Raw genomic sequence first — 11132 nt, 5'->3', positions numbered from 1 at the left:
CGAGCGGGGTGGGGAGCAGAGGGAGAGGGAGAAGCAGAATTCCCACTGAGCAGGGAGCCTGACTTAAGACTCAATCCCAGGACCCTGAGATCATGACTTGAGCCAAAGGCAGACACTTAACCAACTGGGCCACCCAGGAGCCCCTCCAGCTTTTTTCTCTTTTTGTAATTGACTCTTTCCCAGTGATATTTTCCATCTTGTCTTCTATACATTTAGACACAGTAACTGTAAATGTTTCCTAATCTGTCTGATTATTCCATGAAACAAACATCCTTCTGGTCTGTTTCCTCTGTCAGTTTTTTTTTTTTTTCTGATTCTTCCCAACAGTGGCTTTTCCCCCCTTATGTGTGAGCTTCTGATTTTCTTCAAAAACTTACATGAAGAGCATCTTTGAGGTCTGAGATGAACATGTTTCTCCAGAGATGATTTGCGTTTGCTTCTGCAAGGCACCTAGGGGATTTATCTGTTTACACTGATTCACTGAAGTTTTCTTTTTCAGACCATCCAAGTGAATGATTTTAGGTTCCCTTTTGGTCTAGGGCCAGCTTGTGGTTATAACTTCTGAGATGCAATCCCTCCCAACATCCTGCTCTGCTCAATGCCAGGAAAAAGCTTTGTCATTTCTTGAGTGTTGAAAACTAGAGCCGGCTTACCCTTATTCTAAAAGTATTTTGGGATTTGAACTTTTTGGAGAAGGATCTCCTATGAAACTATCTTGGGTTGGGGTCCTCTTCCTTGTGCCCACTGAGTCCATGAAAGCTGATGCTTCCCGGTTTGGCACCCTTAGCACAAAAGCAAGTTTCTGGCCTCCACCACCTCTCTCATTTCCTCAGGAATTGGCCTATCTTATTCATGAGTCCTTTCAATATATTCTTTTGTGTGTTTGTTGGCGTTTTTAGTTTCACTTAGTGGTCAAAAGGGTCCAAATAACTTATCCCATCTTATTACTGGAGCTGGAACTGTTTTTTCTTAGGATTTTATTTATTTATTCATGAAAGACATAGAGAGAGAGGCAGAGACACAGGTAGAGGGAGAAGCAGGCTCCCTGCAGGGAGCCTGATGTGGGACTAGATCCCGGGACCCCAGGATCATGACCTGAGCCAAAGGCAGATGCTCAACGACTGACATATCCAGGTGTCCCTCCAATTGTTTATTTTTAAACTTGTAGATGTGCTTCTTATAACGATGATGAGAGTCTGTCTTTTGATGAGAAAATGTGTTCACATTGCTTGTGATTACCAATATGCCTGAGTATATTCTTGCCTTACTTCATGTTTTCCACTATGTTTTTCTTTTCTTACTTTTCTCCAATTTGATAGATCGATTGAATTTTCTTTGCACCACAATTTTTTTTTCTAGTGGTTTGTAAGTTGTAGCACATTTTCCAGGACTTCTGTTACTCTCAAAATTTTAATATGCAGATTTGATTATATTTTTTAATTTATATATTATTTTAATCTTATATTTTTGTCTTTTAGAAATATATTACCCGCTGAAACACACACACACATTTTCAATCTTTCCCCTCTCCCTTTCCAAAAATTTTTTTTAAAAATTTTATTTATCTTTTTAAAAATTGTATTTATTTATTCAACAGAGACAAAGAAAGAGACATGGACACAGGCAGAGGGAGAGAAGCAGGCTCCTCGCAGGGAGCCCAATGCGGGACTCGATTCCCAGGCCCCAGGATCATGCCCTGAGCAGAAAGCAGACGTTCAACCACTGAGCCACCCAGGCATCCCAACATTTTATTTTTAAGTGATCTCTACACCCAGTGTGGAGCTTGAACTTATAACACTGAGCGAAGAGTAGCATGTTCCACTGACTGAGCCAGTCAGGCACCCCTCATTCTTCCTCTTTTGATGCTATCTTCACTTCTATCACTTCCCAAACTGAAAATATCTGGAATTTTGGTGCCTAAGTATCACTAAAATAAATTTTTTACACTAGCCATCAAAAATTATTTGGGCATAAAGATAGTTTTGGCTTCTTTATACACTACTGCTCCCTGTAACCCACTTATTCTTTCTTACAGGATTTGTTAGTCATGTTGCTACATTATATATGCAATTATTTTTTTCTTTTTTTAAATTTAATTTAAATTTTTTTTGCAAGTAATTTTTTCAATTATGCAGATGGTACATTTGATAGGTTCTTCTTGCAGATCCAAAAATGTGTTCTCTTGTTCTTAACCTTTAAGTACCAATCTGTTTGAATATGGGCTTTTAGGTTCCAAATCATATGTCCTCAAATCTCTGAAGATATCGACCGTTATTTTTTCTTTCCAATGAAAACTATTGCACTGCTCTGATTCTTTTTTCCTTGTAGATAACCTATTTTTCTCTGAGAACTTTTATGATTTTTCTCTTTATTTCTTCTAACATGAAAATTTCCATGACGTGTCTATATAAGTAAATCTTTTTAAAATCACCTTGTTCTGTACTTGGAGGACACTTCAAATATTCAGGTCATATGCTTTCTTGAGTCTGGGCTTTTTATTTATTTGATTATTTTCTCCTCTCCATACTGCCTGTTCTCTTTCCTGGAACTCTTGTTAGATGTAAGTTGAAACTTTTAGTTCTACCCTTTTGACTCTAAATTGTCCTTTCATTCTTTCGTTTCCCAGGCTCTTTGCATTATATTTTTGGAAAATTCCTCAGCTAGAACTTTTGGCTAGTTAATTTGCTTCTCATCCGTGTTGGCTCTGCTACTCATGTGTCTTTTGGTTTATTTTTATTTTAAATGGCCAGAATTTTAGTGTGTTTTTTTTTTTTTCCATGGCTGAACTGGCATCTCATCTCTCCCTTTGAAGTTTTCTTCTGTTTACTTTATTTACTCTCTTTCCTTGTGTTCAAATTCTTCCCCCTTTAGGATTTTGATGTCTCTCTCATCGTGAAGGTTTTCCTTAAATCTTTTAACAGTCATGGTTTTGTCTTTCATCTTGTTTTCTTAGACCTCTATTTGCCAAGCTGTGCTATTTTCTACAGCCTGTTTCTAGTGATAAAGGGGGAGGGTTGGAATGTACTGCCAGAGTGGCTTGTACATCTCCTGGTTTAGTGTTCTCCATCTTCCCTGGAATATTCAGCTTTCTGAGGCACTGCTCCACATCTCCAGCTCTGAGTCCCACTCACTGCTTTAGCCTATGGGCAAGTATACTTCACAATTGACTCACGTGCTCCGTATATACCTTCCAACTTAATGGCTCCAACAAATCATTCAAACTCCTTCTGCATCTTGTACCTGTTGATTCTGCATGGGGAGCTCCTTTAATCATGTGCTCTCCAGCAGTTTTCTCCTGAATTTATGAGTTCTACTTGTCTCAGAATTTGATCTTCATAAAGTCAATCCTGTCTGTCCCTACCTGCCAATAATCCCCCAAATTTTTAGGGTTCTGGTAGTTCTATATAATAGAGATGAAGAGTAAGCCGATTCCATTTTATAAAATCAGAATCATGTTTATTATGTTGCTGTGTCAAATTTCTCCCATTGCCCTCTGATTATTTTTAATTGAAACAAGATAAGGGAAAATGAGATGATTTGAGTATCTCATTTCTGGTCCACTGACATATTCAGTATGTTTCATTTTTTTTTTTAATTCTCAACCTCATATAGAGCTATGATTAACTTAGATTTGCAAAGGAATTAGAACAAAATTAGAAGAATCTCTTCTGCAAAGTAACTTAAGAAATACATCTTAGTATTATTTTTTTTAGTAATTCCTTACTACCTTGAAAGACTAAATCTGAAAGCAATAAAGTTCCCTAAAGTAATAATAATTGGAATTTCAAGTCTGGAGAAGTCTTCTGTTGTGATGGTTAGTTTCATGTAGCAACTTGGCTAGCCCATGGTGCTCAGTTATTCAATTGAACACTAATCTAGGTGTTGCTGAGAAGGCCTTCTGTAGATATGGTTAACACTGACAATCAATTGATTTTAAATATTACCCTTGATCATGTGGGTGGGCCTCATCTAATCAGTTGAAATGCCTTAGGAGCAAAGCAGCAGCAGCAGCTTCAGCATCTACCTGAGTTGCCAGCCTTCCAGTCTGTCCTACTGACTTGAGACTTTACAGTGCCCACAGTGATATAAGCCATTCCATGAAATACATCTCTACATATGTATAATATACTACTTCATTATCTCATATACATATAATCTCTCCTCTATATAAAACTCCATTTTTCATAAACATAAACACACACATACACACATATATATTATATAAATTTATTACTATTTCTATTTCTCTGGTAGACTCCTCACTGACACATGGGGTGGCACTCCTTAGATCTTGAAAGAGAATGAAAAAATACCTGCATGTATAAAAGTATGGTGTGTATAGTTAGGATTTCCTTTCTTTACAAAGTTCCCCTCTTAAGTATTTTTTGTTTTGGTTTGTTTTTCTTTTTTTTTTTTTCTTCTTAAGTATTTTTTAATATAGGCCAGTCAACTCACTGGCTAAGTGAATGAGAAAAAGAAAGCTTCTAAGGAAGAAATTCCTGTTCAACAAAAATTCTTCAGCATTGAGAAGTAATTCTGATATTCTCACATTTCTGAAGTTATCTTTGCTAATTCTCCGTTGGCAGCCAGAATCACTTTTCATTGTCATTCCCACCCCCGCTGAGCCCACATCCCTATATTCCTCCCTCTCCATCTTCCTCCCCCATGACTAACATAATTCAGTACTTTAAAACTCCAATGGCCTCCTCACAAGACAGTCCAAGAATAAAAGCAATTCGACTCAATCTACTTCTAATCAATTGTGCTTCTCCTGGGCACACATTTTTCTCCCCAACTTCCATTCTCCTAAAACTCCCCCAGCTGGCACTCTAGTTTCCAATTTTACTGTTTTTCTCCTTAAAATATCTAAAAGCAAACCACAATAGTAAATAGATGATAAATGGGTGAAAAAAAAAAAAAGAATAACTCTCCCTTCCTTCCCCTACACACAAACACACATGATAGATTTTAAAAAACAATAAAACTGATTTCAAATAGTCTGCTCTCTGGTGCCTGTACATACTGTTCTGCTGGTCAGATTAGATGATGGAACATTGTCTTCATCAAATAATTTTACCATCAGAGTAACCTTCCCATTTGGCAGTTTATGAAAGCACAGCTTCGATATTTTTTAAAGCATTCTTCTAACTCTGATTTTCCTGCAAAACATGTCTCTGAGGGCCTGGTGAAAGAACTGAAGTATCCAGGGTGCAGAATTAAAGAAACTTGTGCATTCCCAGCATTTTCCCTCTATAACCCCACTCACATACAACTGGCACATACTATCTGACCGCGCTGGTTGCTAAAACAAGCATGATCCGTATCACTTGGTAAGTAGTTTCACAAAAAGAGAGTGGGATTCACTTAGGGAATGAAGAGAATAGGTTTTAGAATTATTGATTTGTGAACTACTTCATATCAGTCTACTAGTTGTTGAAATAACCTTTGAGAAAGACCCCCAAGAGAATATTTGTAAATCTCTGTTTTGGTTGAAACCAGCTCCTTCTGGGCACCTGGCTGGCTCGGTTGGAGGAGCATGTGGCTCTTGATCTTGGGGTCATGAGTTCAAGCTCCTGTTGGGTGCAGACACGACTTAAATAAATAAAAACAAAGAAAAACAGATCCTTAACATTTCTTTTTTTTTCTCTCTCTCTCTCTAGCATTTCTGTACTGCTTTATTCTAATGGCTGCAAAGCAATACTCTCTTCTTTAACTTTGGGGGAAGGGTAGGATAAGGTAGGATAACTCAACATGATTCTCATAACACAAGAACTTTTCCTTGTCTTATAAATGCAATTCAAATTCAGCATCTCATGATTTAAAAAATCACGAAATAGGGACTCCTGGGTGGCTCAGTGGTTGAGCCGCCGCCTTTGGCTCAGGTCGGGATCCTGGGGTCCTGGGATTGAGTCCTGCGTTGGGCTCCCTGCAAGGAGCCTGCTTCTCCCTCTGCCTGTGTCTCTGCCTCTTTCTCTGTGTCTCTCATGAATAAATACATAAATAAAATCTTTTTTAAAAAATTCTGAAATACAATAAAGTAAAAAAAATTTAATACTCATACTCTGACTACTTAGAGATACATTTATACATTGATTTCATCTTCTTCCTGTTTAATTGCTCACAAGTCATAACTCAGAATATACTGAATATACCTTTATATTCCTTGTTTTTATTTCAAAAGTACAGTACTTATTGTATCATACATTCCAAAATTAATTTTTATTGGCTGCAAATACTCTTTCTAACGGATCAACTATCATTAACCACTTCCCTATCATTATTTAGATTGTCTTTACTTTTTCTGATATTAGAAACATCAGTGCCCTTAACATCTTCACGTTGTAGGGAGAACCCAATGTCACATCCATCCTCTCAGGGTGTCCAGTGGGCATGAGAGTTAAAATGAATGCAGATTAACAGGGTTTGAAAAGCAAATCAAGGGCAGCCCGAGGGGCTCAGCGGTTTAGCGTCTGCCTTCAGCCCTGGGCCTGATCCTGGAGTTCCAGGATTGAGTCCCACGTTGGGCTCCCTGCAGGGAGCCTGCTTCTCCTTCTGCCTGTGTGTCTACCTCTGTGTCTCTCATGAATAAATAAATAAAATCTTTTTTTAAAAAAAAAAAAAAAGGTCAGAGGAAGAGAGACTTAATTGTGGGAAAGTAGCTGCAATATATGAGAAGAGAAGAGGTACTGTAATGAGTGTTGTTTCTACGAATTCTCTGTCCTTGGGCTTCCTCTTATCTCCCCAATGGGTTGTTCAGGACGCTTTTTCCTTCTTGGTTCAGGAAGGGCAGCTTTCACAGGGGAGTCCGACCTCCAGGTTTGAGGAAGGAAAGGACGAGCTCAGAACTGGTGCACATAGCTCAGAACAGACCCGACAGTATACTGGGGGGGGGGGGGGGCATGCTCTGCACCCCTCGATGCACATGCAATCCTTTTTTTTATTATTATTTTTATTTTTATGTTATGTATTTATTTTTTTGCACATGCAACCTTATGATGCCTTAGGATGTAGTCCCAGAAACGGAATCTGTAGCGTCAGAGAGAAGTTTTGCAGCCTTTGACACATAAAACGCAAGAACTTAAAAGCAAAGACCGTGCTATTGAACGCCCGTGTTCTTTACTTGAGAAGGTCCTTCACTTGCTGACTCGGCTCCCGAGGGCGATCAGACCGCAGCAGGGCTTCCCCAGGCGCCGCCCCGAGGTCGCCTGCACCTGCGGTTCCCGGGGATCTACGTCACGAGGAGGTATGTGGCCAGCACATCCCAGCTTAGGGCACCACCTTCGGCCTCTCTCGGACCCCAGCACCCTTCCGGCGCGCCCCGGCCGCGGGCGATAGCCCAGGAGCTGTCCGAAGCGCCTGCGCGCCGGGGGCGGGCCTCGCGTCTCCTAGCAACCGCCCGCCGCCCCCGATTGGCTGCTCGCCGCGCGGCCGCCATTTTCAAACCCCGGAAGATGGCGGCGGCGGCGGCGGCGCCCCCCTGACAGGACCCGCGCTCCGGGCCGAGGCGGTCGGGCGCCGTGCCCGTCCCAGCGGGCCCCCCGGGCACCCGGCCACCGCCCCACCCCCGCCCGCCCCCTCCGCGCCATGGAGCCCGCGCCCGCGGCCCCGAAGCCGCCCCGGCCGCGGAGGCGAAGCCGTCGGGCCTCCGGGCTCCACGCCGACGGCGCCGCGGGACCCTCGGCCGACGCCCCCAGGCCCGAGCCGGACGGCGGGTAGGCGCGGGGAGGGGAGCGGGGGAGGGGCGGAGAGGGGATGGAGGGGGAGGGGCGGGGGCTGGAGGGCGGGACCGGGGGGAGGGGAGAGAGGAGGAGGGGCCTCCCCCGCCTCCAGCCCTGCCTCAGAGGGGGCGTGCGCTCCGCCTCCCCCGCGCCCCCCTGCTGGGGGGGCCTCAGGCTGCTCCCCCTACTCTTCCCCTTCCTCCCCCCGCTCTGGGGGGGCTCAGGCTGCTCCCCCTCCTCCCCTTCCTCCCCCTGCCCTGGGGGGCTCAGGCTGCTCCCCCTCCTCCTCCCCTTCCTCCCCCTGCCCTGGGGGGGCTCAGGCTGCTCCCCCTCCTCCTCCCCTTCCTCCCCCTGCTCTGGGGGAGGGCTCAGGCTGCTCCTCCTCCTCCTCCCCTTCCTCCCCCTGCTCTGGGGGAGGGCTCAGGCTGCTCCTCCTCCTCCTCCCCTTCCTCCCCCTGCTCTGGGGGGGGCCTCAGGCTGCTCCTCCTCCTCCTCCCCTTCCTCCCCCTGCTCTGGGGGGGGCCTCAGGCTGCTCCTCCTCCCCTTCCTCCCCCTGCTCTGGGGGGGGCCTCAGGCTGCTCCCCCTCCTCCTCCCCTTCCTCCCCCTGCCCTGGGGGGGCTCAGGCTGCTCCTCGTCCTCCTCCCCTTCCTCCCCCCGCTCTGGGGGGGCTCAGGCTGCTCCCCCTCCTCCTCCCCTTCCCCCCCCCTGCTCTGGGGGGCTCAGGCTGCTCCCCCTCCTCCTCCCCTTCCTCCCCCTGCCCTGGGGGGGCTCAGGCTGCTCCCCGTCCTCCTCCCCTTCCTCCCCCTGCTCTGGGGGTGCTCAGGCTGCTCCTCCTCCTCCTCCCCTTCCTCCCTCTGCCCTGTGGGGGTCAGGCTGCTCCGCCTCCCCCGCGTCCCCCTGCTCTGGGGGGCTCAGGCTGCTCCCCGTCCTCCTCCCCTTCCTTCCCCTGCTCTGGGGGGGCTCAGGCTGCCCCTCCTCCTCCTCCCCTTTCTCCCCCTGCTCTGGGGGGGGGGCCTCAGGCTGCTTCTCCTCCCCTTCCTCCCCCTGCTCTGGGGGGGCCTCAGGCTGCTCCTCCTCCTCCTCCTCCTCCTCCTCCTCCTCCTCCTTCTCCTTTTCCTCCTCCTCCCCCTTTTCCTCCTCCTCCCCTTTCCCCCCTGGCTGTGGACCGGCTCAGGCTGCTCTGGCTCCTCCTGCTGCCCCTCCCCCAGGCAGCGGGGTGGGGGTGGGGGGTGTGGTGGGCGGCTCAGCTGGGGGGTAGGCTCAGAGGAGGCAGTGACCCTGCTCTCCACTGGCTGCAGGGGTGGGGTCGTGGCGGGGGCGGGTCCTAAATGCAAACCGGGAGCCTGAAAGTGCCGTGGGTGACTCCCAACAGGCAGGGAGGTTTTGGCCTAGAGGGTGCCTGTGATGTTGGGGGACACCAGCATCGGTCTTTTGGAGAACTGGCCCAGTCGGTGAACCGAGCAGAACTGCCGGTTCCAGCCTCCCCAGTGCAGAGATGCGAGAGGGTGGCCGCCGACCCTTTTTCCCTGTTCACGCCGTGTCTCGAGTGTCCCGAGTGTCCGGAAGGGGCACTGAGGGCTTCAGGAGGCGGTCTGAGGAGCAGCGCTGCAGGGAAGTGCGGAGAGCTCCGCTTGCCCACCCACGTGGGAGGTGGGACCCTACATGTCAGGCCTGTCCTCGCCCTCGCCCGTCGGTACCTGGAGACGGTGCCGGCCCCCTCTTGTACAGGTCGAGACCTGTGCCGGGCGTCTAGTGAGATGGTGCCCGTGCCGGGCGGACGGAGCAGCTGCGCAGAGAGCCCTGTTCGCTCCTGCTTGTGGTTCTCGTCTGTGAGTTCCACCTCTGCTCATCATTTCAGAAGCCCCTGTGGGCCATTTCACACACTGCTTTGGGCAGAGTCCCGTACATGACTTACGTTCCCTGTATGCCTGATGTGCTGATCCCTTTTTGAGAGCCAAGACACCTTACTTTCATCAGCAAGGCATTTATAAACCCATCAGTAGGTTACTCCGCAGAGGTCTAGGTTTTTTGTTTTTTTGTTTTGATTCTGGGAGTTCTGGTGAATAAAGTAGATGAAGTCCCTGTTCTTGTGAAGCTTGACTTCTCACTAGGGGAGGGTCACCTGGTTGGCTCAGTGGTTGAGCATCTGCCTTAGGCTCAAGTCCCCAGGACCTTCATCAGCCTCCCCGCATGGAGCCTGCTTCTCTCTCTGCCTCTCTCTGTGTGTCTCTCATGAATTAATAAGTCTTAAAAATTCTGATTGGGTGAGAAAGACCTGAATCAAATATATAAAACAACAGGTGGTCATGCTGTGAAGAGAATAAAGGCATTAATAGACCTAAGGAAGGGGTAGTGTTGCTGTTTTTAAAAGAGCAGAAGGGGGATCCCTGGGTGGCGCAGCGGTTTAGCGCCTGCCTTTGGCCCAGGGCGCGATCCTGGAGACCCGGGATCGAGTCCCACGTCGGGCTCCCGGTGCATGGAGCCTGCTTCTCCCTCTGCCTGTGTCTCTGCCTCTCTTTCTCTCTCTGACGATCATAAATAAATAAATAAATAAAAATTAAAAAAACATAAAAGAGCAGAAGGAAAAGCCTGTCTTACAACGACATTTGAGATCTGAAGGAATTAAGGAACTAAAGCTTTGTGAATATTTGGAGAGGAGCAGCAAGTGCAAAGGCCTTGAAGTAGAATCTTGTTTGGTGTGTTTAAGGAACTGCAAAGAAGCCAAGATGAGCTAGTGCTCAGGGGAAGAAGGGCAAAGGATGCAGAGACATGGCTGGGGCCATATCATGCAGTACCTAGGAGCCCCGGAAAGGGCTTTATATTTGAATTCGTGAGTTGGGAAGCTAGAGGAAATGATGTGATGTATATTTTAAAAATACCACTCTGTTAAAAAGCAGAGACCAATTAAGGTATTGCAGTGGAGACATCATATCAGAGTGGGAGATGTGGAAAATACTCACATTTGGGACGTGCTTGAAAATAGAGCTGACAGGATTTGCAGATGGATTAACTGTGGAGTTAAGAGAAAAAGACAAAGGAGCACTCTGAGGTTTTTGGCCTCAGCACTAGAAGGGTGGATTTTACTCATGTCAGAAAAGGAAGACTTGGAGGAGGTTTGTTTTCTGGTAGGTTATGAGACGCTTATTAAAGAGTTCACAAAATAAAGAGTTCACAATTATTTTTTTCCTCTTTTTTTTAAATTGAAATATAATCAACATACAGTGTTCTATTAGTTTCAGGTGTACAATATGGCGATTCAACAATTCTATACGTTATTCTACTCGTTACTCTCTTATTTGCTTTTTTCTCTTTTTTTAACCTCTTATTGAACTTTAACACTTGAAAGAGTGCACAAATTGTGTTTAGCTCAGTAAAATTTCATTAAGTGAACCCACCTACATATCCAGATACGA

At 46.4% G+C, this 11132-nt stretch overlaps 1 protein-coding gene across 1 annotated transcript in view; it reads left to right on the top strand.

Annotated features, from left to right (window-relative positions):
- The first annotated feature begins 7568 nt into the window (after window positions 1–7568).
- The window catches only part of NET1 (neuroepithelial cell transforming 1), a 62380-nt gene continuing 58816 nt past the window's right edge, over window positions 7569–11132 (top strand). Inside the window, exon 1 of the mRNA XM_025445180.3 lies at window positions 7569–7712. Within this exon, the coding sequence (XP_025300965.1) occupies window positions 7585–7712 (128 nt within the window). The 5' untranslated portion in view covers window positions 7569–7584. The remainder of the gene's footprint in view (window positions 7713–11132) is intronic.

Source organism: Canis lupus, chromosome 2, assembly GCF_003254725.2.
Source record: "Canis lupus dingo isolate Sandy chromosome 2, ASM325472v2, whole genome shotgun sequence".
NCBI classification, from domain to species: domain Eukaryota; kingdom Metazoa; phylum Chordata; class Mammalia; order Carnivora; family Canidae; genus Canis; species Canis lupus.
The sequence above is the reverse complement of the archived record's forward strand: the minus strand, read 5'-3'. Positions and strand labels throughout refer to the sequence as shown.